The 21,081-nt window shown below is 38.3% G+C and overlaps 1 protein-coding gene across 2 annotated transcripts in view; it reads right to left on the bottom strand.

Moving 5' to 3' along the window:
* SLC16A14 (solute carrier family 16 member 14) overlaps positions 1-21,081 on the bottom strand; it is a 27,410-nt gene extending 6,329 nt beyond the window's left edge. Inside the window, exons 1-4 of one of the 2 annotated variants that reach the window (XM_087725446.1) lie at positions 20,709-21,081; positions 8,163-8,438; positions 3,434-3,577; positions 205-1,197 (exon numbers count right to left, since the gene is read on the bottom strand). In XM_087725446.1, the coding sequence (XP_087581572.1) occupies positions 205-1,197; positions 3,434-3,577; positions 8,163-8,424 (1,399 nt within the window). In that variant the 5' untranslated portion in view covers positions 8,425-8,438; positions 20,709-21,081. Of the gene's footprint in view, positions 1-204; positions 1,198-3,433; positions 3,578-8,162; positions 8,439-8,645; positions 9,006-20,708 lie in introns of those variants that run through there. The other variant, XM_087725447.1, reaches the window with a different exon arrangement.

The following is a 21,081-nucleotide window of genomic DNA, read 5'->3' as shown; positions in this document are numbered from 1 at the left end:
CGCTGACTCTGCCCACAACCAGGAGTTCGATCCTCACCAGCTCAAATTTCATCCTTGGGGGTCAGTAAAATGAGACCCAGTTTGTTGGGGGCAATATGCTGACATTTTTAAACTGCACAGAGAAAGCTGTAAAGCTATGGTGTGGAATACATCTAAGGCTATTGCTACTGATACCATGTAAGCCAAATAAAATGTTACATTTACCTGCAAATGGTGGTCCCAAGAGTGCTGATATCCCATTAGCACAAATGATGATTCCATAGGCATTTGCAAGATGCTTAATCCCTACTAGATCTTCAGTGACAACAGGCATAAGTGAAAAATATCCACTGGAAAATCCTATTAGGGCACAAACCACTGCTAGGCTAGCAAATGTATGCATTAATGGCAAAATAAAAATGCAAGAGACAAGAGTAAAATTAGCTGCCATGAAGACATTCCAAACACTGATGCAAGGCAAATCAGAGATTATGCCAAGGACGACCTTCCCCAAAATGTGAACAATTGCAATAATTGAAGTCAAAGGAAAGATGTCATTCTGTGCTGATAACCTGTACTGTTTCACTATTTCGGGGAGATGGATGAAAGGGATCACAAAAGTGCTATAGGCAAATAAAGCCCAAAATACAAAGGCAGCAAATGTTCTGTTTGTGAAGAGAGAAGCAGTTCCAAAATAACTAGAATACCAGGTCCTGAAGCCTTTCTGGCTTGTGACTGTCAGTTGGCCTACTCGCTTTAGAATACCAAGAGTACAGATTTCCTTTTGGTCTCTGATTCCATCTTTATTTTCCAAGGCTGTAATGTTTTCTTTTGTACCCTGTCCTCCCTTGGCCTCTTTCTTGGCTTCTCTTAAAACACAATTAGATGTTAGCACTTCGGCAGAGCAGGAGATAACTTTTGTTGGACTATTGCTTTGACTCTTGCTTCCATCCTTGCTTTGTTCAGTAGCTTCCTTCTTGTAACGAATTGGCCTCAGAAGTGCTCCACAAACACACAGGTTCAGACAGACAGCGCCATGAAGGAACACGGCATTCCTCCAGCCAAACTCCAAACAAAGATATTTCAACAAAGCTGTCATCAGGAAAGCACCAAAGCCTGTTCCAGTTGTGCTGAGTCCCTGGGCAAGAGCCCTTCTCTTTTGAAAATATTCCCCCACCATGACCACAGCAGGCAGGTACACCATCCCACTTCCAATACCTGAAACATGAAACATTTCAGACTTATCCAAGAACTATCTATGATTGTGTTAATAAATAAAAATTAACTGGCAGAAAATCCTAAAACAAAAATGAAAGGCTGGGCTAAATATCTAAAGAAACATAGTTTTGGCCCTCAGGAACGAAATGGAGCCGAGGTGGCGCAGTAGTTAAATGCAGCACTGCAGGCTACTTCAGCTGACTGCAGTTCTGCAGTTCAGCTGTTCAAATCTCACCGGCTCAGGGTTGACTCAGCCTTCCATCCTTCCGAGGTGGGTAAAATGAGGACCCGGATTGTTGTTGGGGGCAATATGCTGACTCTGTAAACCGCTTAGAGAGGGCTGAAAGCCCTATGAAGAGGTATATAAGTCTAACTGCTATTGCTAAATGGGGCATTAATCATTCTAGGATCTTTTCAAACTTTATGTGTTGGAAAGTAGTATTTCATCCTAAACTCATTATTAATGGTCACATTCCAAAGCCATTATCCTAGAGCAGTGATCCCCAACCCCCGGTCCGCGGACCGGTGCCGGGCCGTGGAGTACCTGGCACCGGGCCACGCAGCGGCCGGGGGCCATGCAACGGCCGACTCTTCACTCATGCAGCGCCGTCGCTGGAGGGGGGGAGCTGCGCGGAAGCACAGGAGCAAGTGAGGCGAGGAGGAAGAATCCCCCGCTACTACACCACCTCCGCCCCCTCCCCGAGTCAGCCGTCCCCTCAGTGAACGCCTCCGCCTCTTTCTCCTTTCTCGCCTCAGTCGGCTCGCCTGGAAGCGAGGCGAGGAGGGGGCGGACCATGCGCTGGAAGCGGAGCCCTTGGAGGCCCTGGCGGCTTCCCCGGCGGTCGTTGCTGGCCGCTCTCTTCTTTTTCTCGCTGTCCTCCTTGGCTAAGTCGTCTCCGAGTTGCCCAGGGAGGGGCGGCGCGCCCGGGACGGAGACGGCGCTTCCCCACCCGGCCTTGGCTTGTGAGAAGGAACGGTGGGAGAGGTAGAGAGAGAGAGAACGTCGGGCAGCCGAGGGCGGGGGGGTCTTTTGAGGGGAGATGGGGGTGCGCAATTTTGGCGCGCATGCGCCCTCCGCGGGCGTGGGTGGGGGGCTGAGAGAAGTCTAACGGTAGCGCAGGAAAGGCGCCCCCCCTGCGCGCGCTCAGCGGGCCACGGTAAAATTATCAAAGGCTGACTGGTCCGCGGCGATAAAAAGGTTGGGGACCACTGTCCTAGAGCAAATCTACACTTCAACTTTTGAGTATCAACTAAATTATTAAACAGGTGTAGAGTTTGTTAGAAGGCTCTGTCTTGATTTATTTTGAAAGAGGGGATCTACTTTTTAAATGTAGACTTAAATTCATAATCAACAAGTACAATACATATTTGTGATTCATATCAGTCAGCCTTTAGGTCAGTGCACTGTTACTGTTTGGCAGCTGTTTTACTCCTTCCTTCTGGGCTAATTCCTGGAAAGCCCTGGCCTAAGACCCTTCATTTTCAGAATGCTAGAGGATTCAATATTCTCCCCCACTTTTATTCAGTATACAGTAGTACATCTGACGCTGCTGGACTAAGTCATCTACTGTTAAGCATTATTAGTGTGCAAATGATTACATCTGGATCCCTAGCTGGGCAAATAATGCTATGGAAGATGTTCCAATGTTTGGAGACTGTGGGGGTGTGGATGAGGAGGAACATCTTAGGCTCAAAACTAGCAAAACAAAGTGGCATTGATTTCAAGGATCTGCCAATTCCAATGATTTACCTTCTGAAGTTCCTGACTAAATACCACTCCTCCAGGAAGAACTAGTGCATAATTTGGGAGTTCCTTTGGATTCTTGCTTCCTACTCAGGAAATATGTGAGAGCAGAATCCAGAGCTTTTGCAGTCTCATTGTGTGCCAAATACCTCCTTTCCTGAATCAGATGGGCCTTCTCTCTGTCACTCATGTCCTTGCAACTCCCATTTGGACTATTACAATGCACTCTGTATAGGATTACTCTTCAAGACAACTCCAAAATTCCAACTGATCCAAAATGCAGCTCCATGAATAGTTATGATTGAATACATACTGTGTTATATATGCAATGTAACACCTTAATCAAGCTTATGTAGCCTGAAGTTATAGTCTGTGTGTTCAAAGAAGATGAGCTTATTTGCTGCAGACTTAGGCTTGTTTGTGTTAGCATATTTATATTCTTCCAAAAAATAGTAGATTTCCTAATGTATATACAAAATTATTTATGCTTACCAGCTATAATTCCAAATGTAATAAAGAGGTAATGTACATTTGAAGCATAGGAACTTAATATCCATCCCAGGGCATTTAAGATTCCTCCAGTTATTGCTGTCTTCCGACACCCACAGGTGTTAATAAACAAACCAATAAAGGGACCTGTGACAGAATATGTGAAATAGATTGCTTTCATAAACTAATTGTTTTCTTCATACATGAGACTTGGAAGCATTTAACTACAATTTGCCAAATCAGTATATATCGCATAAGCATTAATTGGCAAAGGTCTATACCTAAGGATTTGTCCAGTTAGTTCTTATCAATACATGAATTTCAGATACTAGATTACAGCAACTTACACAAATGTAATTTGTCTCAAAAAGCTAAATGTCTGTGGTTCAAAACTGTAAACTGGTAGCATCTAAACTCCTATACTGGTAGTCCTCAATTTATGATCAAAATTGTGACTGGAACTTCCATTGTTAAACAATGTGGTTGTTAAGTGAATTGCACCCAATTTTATTATCTCTTTTGCCATAGTTGAATCACCAGTCATTGTGTGAATCACACAGTCATTAAGTAAATCCGTCTTTCTCCATTGACTTTGCTTGTTGGAACCTCCTATAATAATGTGACCTCAGGATGCTGCATGTGTCATAAACAAATGCCAATTGCCAAGCACCTGGATTTTAATCATGTAATTGTGGGGACATAGTGATGGCTGTAAGTGCAAAGACTTTATTTATTATTAAAATTTATATGCCGCCCAATCCCGAAGGACTCCGGGCGGCTTACAAAAGAAGAAAAAAAGAGAGAGAAAAAAAATAAGAAAAAAAGACAGTTTAAAATCACAAATCCACATGCATTCATTCTAATCGGGGCTGGACCTCAACAATGAGGTCAACAGCCCCAGGCCTGCCAGAACAGCCAGGTTTTAACAGCTTTCCTGAAGGCCATGAGGGTGGGTATGGTCCGGATCTCTGGGGGTAGCTGATTCCAAAGACTCAGAGCAGCCACAGAGAAGGCTCTCCTCCGGGGACCGCCAGCTGACACTGTCTGGCTGACGGCATCTGAAGGAGACCCAATCTGTGGGATCTTACTGGCCGCTGGGAGGTATGTGGCAGTAGGCAGTCTCGACTGGTCCTAAGTCACTTTTTTTCAGCACTGTTATAATTTTGAACAGTCATTAAACAAATGGTGGTAAATTGAGGACTACCTGATTTACATTGAAGGCACTCCAAGGCTATGTTTTCACCATAGATCAACTAGCAATAACAATTAAGCATGTATGATTTTATTCCCTATACACGCATGCACATACACACACACTAATTTAAGCCTGAAATTCAGATTTAATGTGTTACTCATACCCCAGAGAGCCATCATATTAATCCAGATGCTGTAATTAAAGTTTATTGAAGATTATGGCATCTGGGATGAAGACCCTCAAGATAGAGACTTATAATATAACCACATGAAGTTTGACAAATAGGCAGAATATACAGGTTGGAAAATCAATATATAATGCATAAAATAATAGCATGCACAGGAAAGTAATGGTGCTCTGTGTGTGGCTCCCAATAGTGACGTCTGCACACTGTCATTGCGTTTGTCAAAATTATAAAAGAGTTGCAGCCTAAATTCTGCCAGCTTTTTGTCAATGTCTACAATATGACAGGATTTGTGATAGGACACCACAATGCTGCATTTGGCACAGCAATCATCCACCCTTGCCTCACCACAGATGCACTATTACCCATTGTAATTTAGAAATGAATATATCATGCAAACTCAGTCTAAGATTGAGTTTACCCATTGTATTAATCCATAATTGATTGGATTTGTACGATATCCTAAAATGGTGATCCTGAATAAATACTTTTCTGGATTTGTACAATTACTAACTAATAAACTTAGTATTTAGTCTAAAGCAAGCAACTGAAATTATAGGCTGTACAATACATCCATAAACATGTACGATTCATACATAAAAATTGCATGTCAAAAAGCCAGACTAGCTATAAATTAGAAATTGGAAGGAAATCACAGTTTACCATCATCCTATTCTCCAGCCTATTGGAAGAACTGGCTATTGAATCAGTGTAAACCTGGCCTGATAAAATCTTTGGCATAAATAGCTGAGGATGGATGATTTCAACTTCCACGCTGTCATATTGTAACTCAATCAGCTATGGTTACAGTGTTTGTCTTAATATTTTTATCATCATAGGCATATTAGTGCTGTGGTCATCTACTGATTTGTAACATCACTTTTAACAATAAGCAAAGAAGCTGTATGTTACATCACAAACATATGCAAGCTTTTGAAATCCATTAGGAACAAACAAACAAAAATAATAAAAGACACTAGAAAGTCTATCCCACAATAAAATCCCAGCCATTCTAAAAATTATTTCTATGTTCTAATTTATTTATATGAATGCACATTTCTTTTAAATTAAGTCACTTTAAGTTACCAAGGGGACTGATTTGAGCTACTATAATTCTTAACAAATATATTTCTACTGCTGTTTGAAGAGGTCCTCTTCAATAGCCTAAGGGAAGGAGAAAGTGCTTGCCAAACTTGTATTTTTTATTAACTATCTCTCTTGTTAATGATTAATAGAGTAAAACTGCTGATGTCTCAGTTACAATTTACAAAGCATTCATCTGTTTTCCTCCAGATTATTGTAATACAGTTCAGAATACTAAAAATTAGGATAAAATCATTTCTTAGCACTTAATGCAAAACATAATTATTTCTCAGTGCCAGACTTTAGGGGTTTCTTTAAATCGTTCTATAACAAGACATTTTTAGATCACTTTGGAATTAAGAGATAATTCCAGAATATAAACAGAACTGCACATTTTTTCAAGTTTGAATTAGTGATAGAGTAATTTATCATAAACTATTTACAACGAAGTATAGTGTTTCAGTCCCAGACATTGTCTGAAAAGCTGCTAAAAATTAATTCAGAAATCCTCAGACGACCAGCTGAAAATTCCTTAAGAACATATGTTTTGATTCCTGCATTATGCTGTTCTCAGCAAGTTAAAGTTTGTCAGAAGTTTCAAAACGTTCTCTTTTATGAATACAGTAATCTGTATGTGCTCATGACAGACTAGTACATAAATTTGATGAAGGGCTAAGAACTGGATCAAGACAAGGCAGTAGAACAGTAATTCAGAATATATATATATATATATATATATATATATATATATATATATATATATATATATATATATATATATATATATATATATATATATATATATATATATATATATATATATATATATATATATATATATATATATATATATATATATATATTTGGATGAAGTTGAATAGATACCTCTAATAAACCATCTCCAGACTCAATTTCCTACTAAACACTAGCTTCAAACTCTTCTGAACTTTATCATGCTGCAAACGGCAGCATTATAGTATCTGTGCCATGAAAGAAATAATTCTGAGGTTGTATAAATTACCCCATTGAGAACTGGAGAAAGGAGAATTCAGTGATTTATTTATTCAGAACATTTATATAGTTACCCTTTTTATACTGTATATCATAACCCTCAGATTCCCCTGATCTGAGAACCACAGTCAGATCTCTGCCAATTGAACCAAATGCAATATTTAGGATGGGGTGGGGGGGAGGAATCATTAAAGTGAACAAGCAAAATACTTGCAGGCCTATCGGAAAGATGGTCAGGGCAGGAATTTGTTTTAACCAAACTGTGGGTCTGCCTCTGTCCCATTGTTGCTGCTCAGCCCAACAGATCCAGCAGCAGAAAATATTCTGGGTCTCCTCTACTAAACAATACCGTGCTGTTGGATCCCAGTTTTGTGCCTTTTCTGTGGCAGGGCCTGTCTATAAAACAGCATCCGTCTAGAGATCTGAATAACCTCCAACCTAGTTAGCCATTCAAACGGTGTTTGAAAGACTTTCCCCCAGTCATTTGGATCAGGACATTGGATGTGCTCTGCTGTTGTTGATGTGTTGTTTGTGACCAGAATTATTGTGTTTTATACTGAGCACCAGATTGTATGCTGTTCACGTTCGTGTTTTAATCCTCGCACACTGCCCGCAGTATTATTCTGAGATGGTTGGTCATGTATGCAATTTAAATAAACAACTGCATTCAGAGTTTGGGGAATTCTACAGAAACCATCTCAATAAGGTATAATTCAGACATGAAGGGCCTATGAAGAGAGCCTCCTGATCCCTGGTCCAAGGTGGCCTGCTTACTGTTTGTTGAAGATCCTATTTTCACAGTGGAGTCTCCATCTCATTGCCAGACTGTTGCTGAGGCAGACTGAAGTTAGGGTCAAGGTGACCTGGGAGGAAAGTTGTTTTCCATCCAAAATGCAATAATACCTTCTAGGCAAACATTCTGAATTGCATCAAAAAGAAATCTAAAGGTGGTCGGCAATCTGCACGGCTCCAATTAGCACACTGCAGTACTTTCCTACCTGACTGTGAGGCTTTGTGCCTCCCCATTTCCTTTCTGGCTGTTGAAGAGAATAGAGCCTTGCTGTAAAGCCTGCAAGAACTTCTTCTGCAACATTTTGCAAACATTCATGATGTTATTGAGTATTTCTTATCCCATGTATAGAAGCTTTCTTCGCTGAGATATTGGGTTACCCCACATAACTGCATAGTACCAATTTTGATACGTCAATATTTAATCAAGATGGCAACTGGTATAAAATAGCAACAATATGGGATCCTACCTACAATCAGAGTAATGCCCATGTTGAGGGAGCTGACCCACGCTGTCAACCCTCGACTTTGACTGAACTCTTCAAGCCATTCCATGTTAAGAATTCCAAGAGCCATTTGTGATCCCATGATGAGTATATGCACCAGGAAAGAAGAAAAGACTATCATCCAAGCCCATCCTCTATCGATATCTGGATTTGAATTCAGCTTCTGCTCCCTCTCTTTGGAGTTCTTTTCAGAATCCGAATCAACATCTTCGTGACTGTCATACATTTTTGGTCAAGTACCTTGAAAAAGATCAAATAATATTTAGTAATTCCTGATAAGAGTTGCATTTCATTTACTTACTGTTACATATTTAATAAGATGAAACACAAGTGGATGATGCTTGCCAACTGACCATTTCAATAGTACTGAATTGACTACTTTTCAGAATAAATCAGGATAAAATCTTTGGGGGAGGAATTGTCCCCATAGAAGAATAGGCTACTTACAAAAATTGCAGGCACCTGTGCTGCCTTCTTGCTTTCTTGTCTGAGCCTTTCCCACCCCTCATCAGCACAGCAGGGCTGCAATTCAAGCTGTAACCTTGAAACAGGTATGGGAGAAGATAGGAGTTTTGGAAGCTTTGTAGTTATCAGCAAATAAGGTGAAACAACCAAACCAAAGGAGGTGTTTTTCTTTCAAAAGGAGTAAATTGTCCAGAAGAAGAAGAGGCACAACTAAGAAAAGTGCAAACAAACTATGGCACAACATAGAAAGTTGCAAATATTCTACACACGGTTCAGTAATAGAAGAAAAAAGCAGGAGAAATAGTGTAAGAAGAAAATAGATTTGCTATAGAATGTAGTATTGTGATAGTAACTGAATAATAAAATTACTGTAGGTGTAATTATTGTAGTAATAATGTGTGTAGCAATGTAGAAATATCAATAGGACAGGATAGAGAATAGAGAACACTTGGTATATAGACTTGTAATTTTTACATTTTACTTCAGTATATTGGTTTTTATCAATATAAAATATCTTCCCAACCTTTATAAGGAAATACTAAACATCTGTCCAGACTCCAGGGGCTTTTGGGGCTCTTTTGAATTTAGGTCAATCTAATTAAACTAGTTTGATTTTTAAATAAATCTAAGATTCACCCAAACTAATAATGTAGGACACTTTAGGGTTAAAGTGTTTCCCTGCTTGCTACCAGTACAGTCAATAGCTTTTAAAAAATTGATTATATTGCATCTTTAGCCAATATATTTTTTTAAATGTAATTGTCCCATGCTTACCAACATCCATGTAGAAACACCTCTAAAACTAAAATTGATTAAAGAACAAGAGAGAAAAAGGCAACACATAGGTTTTCATTTTCAAACACCTCTTCCAGTGATACCATAGCACATAAATATTGTATATCTGGTAAAGTTTTATTTGTTTCTGCAGCAGACCTAAGGGAAAACAAAGAGGGCCATAATCTAACCTAAAATTAACCCACCTGCTACTTTCTATAGTACACCATCTGCACTATTGATTTTGCATAATTATACCATCTGTTGCTTATCTCAAGATCTTAAAAGCTGCTTTTTGGGCTTTGCCCCTTCTAAACTACACTCTTTTTTAAAAACGTGTTGTGTTTGTACTATCATGTATTCCAGCTAAAATGCATCCACTAGTAAATTTTGTTAACATCTGCAGAAAAATCTTTGCCTTTGGAAGAGAGAGGATAACATGCTCTTAACACTGGAAAGATAAATGACAGAAATACATGAACTCACTTTTCATGGGCTCATTTCACCGCATCATTTCACTGTTGGTTGAATGATCAGAAAAGCAAAAACCATGTGAGCCAGTTTGATCTAGTGGTTAAGGTACCAAACTAGAAACCTGGGGATTATAAATTCTAGTCTTTTCTTAGGCATGAAAGCCACCAAGGTCAGGCAATGTCATGGTGGCATGTGACGTATTGCAACTTTCCCCCCTTCACTAAACCAGGCATGGGTGTGGCTAGCGCATGATGCATCCGGGCCACAGGTCACGAGTTTGACAGTCCTGGGCTAGGTGAATTTGAGCCAGTCAAAGTCTCTCAGCCCAACGCACCTCACAAGAAGTTTGCAGTGGGGAAAATAGGAAGGTGGTGTATTAGGTATGCTTGTTGTTTTCATTTATTTGCAAAAAATAATAAAGAGGTAAAAAATACATAAAGATGTGGGACTTTACATGTTAAAAGACTATGAGATAAAATTATAAAAGAGCAAGTCCCATAAAATATACAGGAAAACACCAAATATGGATGCCTTAACCTAAAGTTAAATTATGGTGTTGCATTAATAATTAATTTTATTAAAAATATTTAGATTGCAGTGTATTTTATTACAACAGCAGCTATATTGGATAGCCAATTAATTCACACTGCTGCTTTACTGAAAAATGCAAATTTTTTGGTAACTGAAAAAATTTACTCCCCAGGAAAGCATTTCTAAGGTGACTATTTCTGCATTTGCTGTAGTTGCAGAGAAACATAACCAAAGTACATGGTTTTGATATTTCAACATCTAGCAATAGGGAAGAGTATCAAACTGTTTACTTTTGTATGACGGAATTTTGGCAAAGAGTGTTCTTTTTTTATATACACTATATCTCTGGATATCTAAACTGTAAATATATTCTGAAACAGGAAAGGTCACTTTTTCCCAACAAATTATGCCCACGCCCCATCAGCTGGAGAGCACTATGATAGGACACAAGATCTCACCTCACAACTGAGTCAAAGTAACCTGGACCTCCTACCGTAACCTCCATTCATTCCCTTGCATGTACTACAATTAAATACCATGAAGAAAAAAATAGAAAGTTTAGGTTATCAAAAAGGAGCAGGAAACTCTTTGGAGAAGCAGTGACAAACACTATTATCTGTTCTTAATCAAACAAGATAATCAAAGTCCAGTATGCAATGAAATATTAATCAACTCGCATACTCTTATCAGAAGCTTGACATTTAGATTTGTTTTTTTTTTCTTCTTCTATGTTTGTCGTGACCAAGGGCAATACGTAATATAAGGAGAGAAAGCTGGTGTGGAAGATTGTAGTCTTTGAAACTCTCGTGGGAATTTTAGCAATCACTTTCCTGTTTAGGTATGAAAGTGATAAATTATTTTTATTCAGGTAGAGCAATTTTGTTGAGAAGTTAAAAAAAATCTTCTGACATTTCAGGATAAAGACTACATTTTACATCACAAATATAGACAGTCCTCAACTTACAACAATTCACTTAGTGACCATTCAAACTTACAATGGCAGTGAAAAAAGTGACTTATGACCATTTTTCACACTTACGATGGTTGCCGCATCCCCATGCTTACATGATATAAGTTCAGGCATTGGCAACTGACTCATATTTATGACCCTTGTAGTGTCCTGGGATTATGTGATCAGCTTTTGCAACTTTCTGACAAGCAATGGGAAACCAGATTCATTTAACAACTGTGTTACTAATTTAATAACTGCAGTGATTCACTTAACAAATGTGGCAAGAAAAGTCATAAAATGGGGCAAAAGTCTCTTAACAAATTTCTCACTTAGCAACATAAATTTCAGGCTCAATTGTGATCGTAAATTGAGGACTACCTGTAAAAAGATACCCTGGGTAAGTTGTCAATACATTTCATATAATTCTAGTTGCAAGCGGCAACAGTATGTTAGTTTACAAGGTAATCTCTATAGTAGAGATCCTATATTATCCTAGAGTGGATGTGCCTGTAGCATCCAAAATATGTCCCATTGATTGTTACTATCCATACTAATATTATGTAATGCTACTATAGAGTCTGCATCTTCTCTATATAATTAAAATTATAATATAAAATCTTCAGTTGACCATAGCTATTATTAAGTCCCACACAAGATCAAGTGAGCTAGAACTAGTCAGATTTCAGAAAGGTATATTTAATTGCGTTCTGGGGTAAGTACAAAATCTTGGAAAGTAGACGAAATTTCCCACTTTCATTTGCAGTGAGTTAATTAAATAAAATTCTTTTTGAATGGTTTGAAACGGTACTTCCCAAATTATTTTTACATAAGATTACATTTACATCTATAAGATAAACTATCAATCAACTCTGTTATTTGATTGTTTATACCTACTCTCGCCTTCTTCTCAGCATCCCCCAATTTCTACCAGCCATGACAAGTGGCAGAGGTCAGTAAGTGCAGGCTGCACTAGTGAAGACTGTGATTTATAAACCCACACACAAACACACGTTTTCTGCATGAAGATGACCTGGTCTTGAGGAAACTAAAGATATACATTTAATTATTAATGAAAAGGACAAATATAATATCAGAACTGATTTCATCAAGATTGCATAAGAAAGTAGAAATATACAGGTTGATGATAATTGCAAGTCACATCCCAGTGAATAGTTACAATAGAAAAAACAGATATGAGTTTTTGGGAAATTTCTACAACTTTTAAAATGAATGGGATCTGGGGGTGAATGAGGTGACAATTATGTTGTTAGGTGAAATAAATAGATGAAACCAAAATGAGTACAAACCAAATGTGATTAGGCTACTTTTAGTCACAAAAATGAATCAACATGGTAACTGTACATGTGTATCTGCTTAGAAAAAAGGTCTCTTTTGAACATATATTTTGAATGTAAATCTATGCCACATGAACAAGTTATAAATCTAAAAACTTTATTGATTTGATTGTGCTGAAATATTGAAAGAAATAGTGGGAGTACGTGGCTAATCATTTTAAGATTCTTAATTTGAGGCAGAACATTTTGGGATAAAATCAACAGTAGGTGGAAAAATCAGTTACAGAACAAAAAGGAAAGAATATGTATATTGGCCATTTTCAGTTACATAAAATCATTTTAATGCACAATACAATTGTAAATGTATAAAATACATCATTTTGACAACAAACCATTTCTCATCAAACAACACAAATACATTTGTGAATTGTTAGTGAAGGTAAGTTGATTTCACCCCTGACTATGACTATAGGATTTTCAAATTTAATTAAGTGTCTAAGTATTCCCCCTTGTTTGGCAAATCTTTTGAAATTGATCTAATCTTATCTGAAGTTGTTGAAACTAGTCAGATGGACTAAACTATTCACAGTGAAAATATATGTATGTATGTATGTATGTGTGTGTGTGTGTGTGTGATATATATATGAATATATGAATATATATATGAATATATATTATATTCACAGTATAGCTCTCAGTGATATGGAAGACAAAGAAAATAACGGAAACATTCCACAGTAAGTTTAAAATGCAAATCAGTAATTTGCTCTCTAGAAAGCATACCTTTCAATCATTGTATATTCCACTCTATAGTATATTAACTGTTGCAATGTATCTTTGTTTGCTGTTTTTGGAGTTTTATGTTTTCATTCTCTATTTAATCGTCCTTGATGACTAGTTATATTTTTAAGACTTCTTTTGTATTCGTACATTCCCATGTCTTATCTTCCACGTTAGTACATATTGTAACTGAGCTTCATGCTCCTTCTTATCCTTTTTCCTTCTGGATAATATGACTGGTAGTTGAGGTACAATATTTATCAGTGTGGCTTGGCTGACCAATTACTAATTATTATTGTGCTTTGTATGAGAACATCCAGGGAGACAGCACATTTTTTGTTTTGTTCCTTTTTTATTGCAAATATTATTGCTGGATTTTGTTGATTAATATGATATAGGAAATTTTCTAAATCTTATTCATCATGATTCCAAAATATGTTATGTGTCATCAGCATCTTACCCACATATTTACCTTCTTTGTGATTTAGTAATCCAAAATGATTGGCAGAAGTAGTTGGGAGTAGATGGCGAAAATGACAGTAAAATTAGATGATAGGCCTAGCCGATTTAAATCTTACTAGTAAAATGTGTTAGATTACAAGTATAAGATTTTCTACAAATATTAGGTAAAGGTAAAGGTTCCCCTCGCACATATGTGCTAATGGTTCCTGACTCTAGGGGGTGGTGTCATCTCCGTTTCAAAGTCAAAGAGCCAACGCTGTCTGAAGATCATGTGGTCATGTGGCCGGCATGCATTGAAGGCACCTGGAACGCTGTTACTTTAATATCAAAGGGGGTTCCTATTTTTCTACTTGCATTTTTACTGCTTTCGAACTGCTAGGTTGGCAGAAGCTGGGACAAGTAACGGGAGCTCACTCCGTTACACGGTGCTAGGGATTCAAACTGCCGACCATTCTGATTGACAAGCTCAGCATCTTAGCCAGTGAGCCACTTCTACAAGTATTATTTTTATAGTTATTGGTAATGTACTGTATATTGACTTTGTAATGTTTTTATTTAGGGTTTTTAGCTTTAGCTGTTAAGCATTTTTTTCCAAGTTGCTGCATATTTTAGCCACTATTAACCATATTTTTCATTTCTTAAAAAATTGAAATACATATATGATTCATTTTGAGGTATCTATGCAACTTGTTTCACAAGTATGTGAAGACTGCATTTGTGTCTAATAATGGTATATTGATTGAGGATGTGAAAGAGTGTGCGTTTGTGCGTATTCAGATGATATTGGCTGAGAAGCTAAATGATTTGCAATGAATATTATGGATCAGAAAATTAATGTATCAGGGACAGAAGCGGTTTTGTTTAACAGAAAACACAAAGTGAAAACTGCAAGTTATATAAACATTTTGAAATAGAAGAGTAAGTAAATAATATGTAACCCTTTCTAGAATGCTTTCTAAAGACAGGAAATTGGAGAGAGAAACGTTAAGAGGTGAATGCCCTATTTGAAAAGGAATGACCAGCATGTGATTTGTTTACAAGGAATGTAACAATTGTTAGAAGCAAAAATGTCACTATGTAAGAAAATTCTTCTGACAACTTTGGGAATGGGGGTTGGCATTGTCAAGAGAAACATTAACATTAATTGAATGCTGTAGAAATGGGCATGTAAGAATAAACAGCAAAAAGTCAAAAAGTTGCTTGAATACAAACATGAGTGACCTGGGCAAAATGAGTAAATATATAGACTGTATGGTGGTGGTGGTGGTGGTGGTGGTGGTGGTGGTGGTGGTGGTGGTGGTGGTGGAGGAGGAGGAGGAGGAGGAGGAGGAGGAGGAGGAGGAGGAGGAGGAAAGAAAGAAAGAAAAAAGAAAAAAAGAAAGAAAGAGAAAGAAAGAGAGAGAGAGAGAGAGAAAGAAAGATTTAATGCATTTTAATGCCACTCATCTCCCCTATAAGGTGACTTTGGGCAGCTTAAAGATGATCAAATTGCAAAATAAACATATGAAGGAAGAAAGAAATGATTCTTTTTTTTATCCTGGTGAATGCCCATAAAAACTAAAACAGTATTTAGGGGGTCATACAGTTCCATTCCAATAGAAGAAATTACCAAACCTAAAAAAGAATTGCTAAAAGGTAGGATATATTTATGCGGTATAATTTTTAAAACCTGAAATAAAACCTTTTATATGAAAATCATCACAATTTCCATTTCTGGCTTTCAAAGCAATTCTCAGGATTGCAGAAACAAGGACTGAAAAATCCATGATTACAATGTCTTATCTATCTTTTGTACACAAGGCTAGGTATCACTGACTAAACCTCAAGCAATGAAGCAAGATTACATGGCATTGCCTGGCAGTAGCAAAAGATAGTAAGCAATATTTTGAACTGCTCTGTCCTCCTAATGTGCATTACCTTCAGGAATTATTCATTTGCTACTTTTATATACAGCCCCACTATTTTTTGTTTTAATTTATTTATTTTTATCTCCATTTATTATTTTTATAAATAAATCAAGGCAGCAAAGGCCTATACTTCCTTCCCCTGCTTCTCCACAACTATTCTGTGAGGTAAGTTGGGCTGAGAGGGAGTGACTGGCACAGTCACCCAAATGGCTTTCACACCTAAAGCAGGACTAGAACTCATGGCCTCCCAGTTTCTAGCCTGGAATCTTAACCACTATATTAAACTGGCTCTCAATTTCTATGCAATGAATTGTCCAAACACATATCTTTCATAGTTATTAATGACAATCTATATGCTAGCCTTAACTTCAGATCATAAATCAAGCCTAAGGACACATATGTTAAGGATTTCTACCAAGTAGAAAAATAACATGTAATCAGAGTGCAAACTAATCAACAAAAACCTACTCAAAAAGAATTTTTGAGATATAGGAAGCATGGTTTTATGGAAGTTTAGCTCTTGAGTTTTTGGTATCAACAAGGAGCAATTACAGCAAGAGTTTTACAAGCGTCACATGCAATGGCATTATCCCAGCAAAATACATCAGGCCAAGCTGCTTCTTAAATAGAAACAATACCTGCCTTCCTCATGTGCAGTTGCCTTTGGCCCTCTAGGTGCTGGTCATTTGAGACAACTGAGCAATAGAACTGTCAATCAGAGCATAGACATGCATTTCCCCCAACTGATATTCTACAGGAAGGGGCAGAACTGAGAATTAGGATGCATGGGCTAAAAGGAAGGGTCTGAAGGAAGTTTAGAGATTTCGCACCAGATTAACCTCTATTGGTGACACTGGCAGGTTTATGAATATATATTTAGTGACAGAAAAGACAACAATTGACAGCCAATAGATAACACCTTATTAAAGGAATCCGTTTACAACCTATTTTAAGTTTCTTAATACAGGTGGTTTTCAACTAATGGAATTCCAAATGTCCACTGTAAGTCATGATAGTGGTAAGTTGAGGCACGCATGTGACTAAATCTGACTTCTCATTTTTTTTTTTTTTTTTTTTTTGTGGTCATTAAACAAATACAACAGTGATTAAGCAAACTAAAGAATTTCTGTGGGTGTTTTTTTTTTTTGCTGGAAACCAGCTGAAAAGGCCAGAAAGCGGCCAAAAAAGTGTCATAAGTTGTGGTCACATGATTGTAGAATATTGCAATTGGCCATGAGGGTGAGCTGGTTGCCGAGCACCTGAAATACAGTCATGATCATGGGGATGGGTGAAGCTGCTGGAACTCCGGAAATGGCTTTTGTGAAGGTGCATCATAACTTCAATTGCTAAGCAACTGAGGGCTACCTGTAAAAATTCATAGAGACCTTGTTTAACATTAAGGAAGTAATTTTGCACTTTTATATCCTGCCCACAGCCTACCTACCCAAATATATCTAAAGAAATGGAGAGACAAACAAAAGCATTTGCATGTGATGTAAGCTATCTGGACTCACCATGTATGAGTTGAGCAGCCTTATAAATGTGTTTAATAAATAAACTCAGGGAAATGTTTAATGATGGCAACAAAACTTTAGAGCAGTGTTTTTCAAACATAGCAACTTGAAGATGTGTGGACTTTAATTCCAAGAATTCTTTTTCTGAGAGTTGGCTGACATACCTTCAAATTGCCACATCTGAAAAACACTGCTTTGGCTGTAGTCTGGAATTATTGGAAAGATTAATGGAATTATTCTTTAATTTTGAGGAAGGCAGGAAGGAAAATAAGAAGAGGGCACATTCAACAGAGAGAGAGCATAACTCCCTCTTTACAGTCTAGCCTCACTAGGTCTGCCTGAAGTGATATAGCCTAGCATTCCTTGGCCTCTTGTTAAACCATTTGTTTAAATGCAGATGTCTTCTCCTGATTCTCCACATCATCTGCAGAGCTCATGGTGCAAAGCCCTGGCATGAATCCAGAAATACAGGCTACCAACGATAAACCACTTCCCTGCTCCTACCAAGAAATCTACATTGATGAGTTTGTGGTATCACAGTTTGATTCTTGGTGATATCACGAGCCCTTTGAATTACATCACTAGAAGTGGGGTTATTGAAGATTACTGTCAACTTTTGACCAAAATCAAGAGACCCAGACAGTTCAAATGGGTATAAAGATTTATTGTAAGTTTGAGCTCTCTACAAGAATCTGAACTATAGGTAGTCCTCAACTTACAACCACAATTGAGTCCAAAATTTATGTTGCTAAGAGAAATTTGTTAAGTGAGTTTTGCCCTATTTTACGACTTTTATTGCCACATTTTTTTAAGTGAATCGCTGCAGTTAATAACACAGTTAAGTGAATCTGGCTTCCCCTTTGACTTTGCTTGTCATGTCACAAAAGGGGATCACCTGACTCCAGGACACTGCAACCATCAAAAATGTGAGTCAACTATCAAGCATCCAAATGTAAATAACATGACCAGGGGATGCTGCAACGGTCAGAAGTGTGAAAAATAGTCATAAGTCACTTTTTTCAGTGCTGTTGTAACTTTGAACGGTCACTGTTCTAAGTCGAGAACTACCTGTACTACAGGCCGAGGAAAACTAGCAGGAGATAAGAATAGAAGGAATTCAAGGTGGGCTGGACTTAGATCTCTTGTGAGCGTGAAGGGATTCATGACTGATGATGTGATGGACCCTTCCCTTGGGCTCAGCCTGGTTATCTCCCACATCATTCACATTAACTAGATTAAGGAGGACCATGGTGAGAATGACAGTTATGAAAAATGGGCAACCACTTTGAAGGGATTGAAGTTTTCCTGATTTTGGACGTAGTTTTAAGTATTTCTCCACAATTTTCATCCATTTCATATTTTATGGGAATGTGTCAGTGTTTGGCATTCAACCAACTGAACTTCCTTAATAGAGGGACTTCTGAGAATTACAAAAAAGGTCTTTAGGGCCAGATGTAATCCAGAGGATTCAAGCCGTCTATTCCTGATAGAAAAATTAAGCAGCCTTTAAGAGTTACCGTATGTTCTATTCTGGCTACAGAGGAAAAAATGCTACTTTCTTTGTTTCTTTCATAATTTTAAAGGCTGCATAACTAACATCTACAGTATATATTACAACACCATCCCACCTCTTTTCCATTAATTTATGTAAAAGATAATGTATGAGAGTGTAGCTTTTTCCAGTCTTGCATCATTTAGGTACGTAGGCCTACAACACAGAACAGGTTTCTTAGGCTGAAGAGGATTGGCACTTGGTCCAACATTATTGAAAAGCACAGGTTGAGATAAATGAATATTAACTCTTACAATTCAACTAAATAAATTATGAAGAAATAATTTTGCATTTGCAAATAAAGTTATTTGGAAATAGGCTGAAAAAGTAAGTACAACCCTAAAGAATTCTGTGTATTATGAGGACCTATTGCACAATTCTTGTTCCTTACCAAGTAAACCTAAATGCTTTTCTTGAGTAACTTCTTCAAATATCACTATAAGAAAATATCACAGGGTTGCGTTAAAAATGTGTTAAAAATTATCAATGGAGTGATGTATCTTAAAACCAAATAATGCACAATACCAAACTTTTAAAAAAAAGAATATTTCAACACACTCAATGTTTCATGTTATTAAAAGCTATTTGTCAACTTTTAATTTGGGGATACTAATTTATTTAGGGAGAACCATCCTGAAAAAGTTTGTTATGTTTAATACCTACACATTTGATCCTGCTTCTGCAACACAGATTCTTAATATTTTAACATTGTGTTCTTTTAATCTTTTAATTTTTACTTGTTTTAAAACCTATAAGCCTCTCAGAGTCACCTTATAAGGGACATGGGTGGCATAAAAAAATTAATAAACAGATTATAAAGCACATTGAGTAGTACTTGTTACTACCTGTATTATCACATTTAAATAAAAATAGTGATATTATTATTATGGCAGGCTTGCTATAGAAATAAGTATGCCTATTTAACAATTTTCCCCAACCTGTTGTCCTCGAAATATATTGGACTACAGCATCCTTCATACCCAGCCAACATTGGGCATGAGTTGTAGTCCAACAGATCTGGCAGATGCTAGATTGGGAAGGCTATCCTTGAAAACTGCACTATTACTGCACATGTACATGAATATATATTTCTTTGTTGCATTTATATATCAGTTTGACATGATCTCACAAGACTATAAACAGTGAAAACACACATCCTCATTTGTATCTTCACAATGAAATTTTAAGGTAAACCAGTCTGGGGGGAAAAAAACCCATAGTAATTCAGTAGCTCCACAGCTGAGCTTTGCAATCTAAGGCCACCACTTTGTCTCACAATCACAGTGTTTTTCTGCTTTTCAAAAATAATATAAATGAGAACATAACACAAATTATACAAAGTACATAACAGCTGGTCTTCTCTCTCCTCATTCAAATCCAGGCAGCGCCTCCCCACCCACCCTTAAAGCCAGGATGTGGCTCTGGGCGGATCAGCGCCCCGAAGAGCACAGATCGCCAGTCGTGCACACCAGGGAAGCGCCAGGCTCAAAAGGCGCTTTCCGGGGAGAATCCGGCGCCCCAAAGAACCTCCGGCCAGCCACAGCAGCGGCAGAATCTTACCCAGCGGAGACGGGAGGCGAGTGACCGCCAGTTACCTCTCTGCAGAGCAGCCAATCTCTTTATCGCCACCAGCAGACAAAGCTGCGCCGTCGCTGCCTCCCGTGCCTTCCTACCTGGGCGCTCGCATCCTTCCTTGCCGAAGCCCCCCCGCCGCCCCCAGGCAAGCCTAAACCACCCCGGCCTGGAAGGAGAAGGGGTGCGGGAGAGAGACCCGGATAGGCCGAGCACCCTCACACCAACTCACCCCGAAAGGGGCCGTTTTACTCCTCAATGCCTCCCGAGAATTGGGACGGTACAGCCCCTGGTGCTTTCCACCGATTCCCCAGCATTGATGCAAGAGGCATGTTCCACTCAGCGTCCGGAGCCTTTCCCTGTTGGCGCGAAAGAGGAGAGGGAAGCCAGAGGAGCTGAGGCTGGGTTGGGGCTTATATCCTCCATTCTCCCCTCCCGACCGTTGCCCTTTCGTCTCCAGAGGAGTTGTTCGCCTCGGCGTAAACCTCCTCCTTCTCCTCCCACCCACCCCCCCGACAGCCCATCTCTTGTCATTTGCGCGGTCTTCCAGGCGGGCGACACACCGGCTGGTGCTGGTTTGGCGGAGCCTTGGGAGCCCCGCGCAT

Source organism: Thamnophis sirtalis, unplaced genomic scaffold (assembly GCF_051295495.1).
Source record: "Thamnophis sirtalis isolate CommonGarterSnake01/CBP01778 unplaced genomic scaffold, rThaSir2_p1.2 scaffold_11, whole genome shotgun sequence".
In the NCBI taxonomy this organism is placed as follows: Eukaryota; Metazoa; Chordata; class Lepidosauria; order Squamata; family Natricidae; genus Thamnophis; species Thamnophis sirtalis.
The sequence above is the reverse complement of the archived record's forward strand: the minus strand, read 5'-3'. Positions and strand labels throughout refer to the sequence as shown.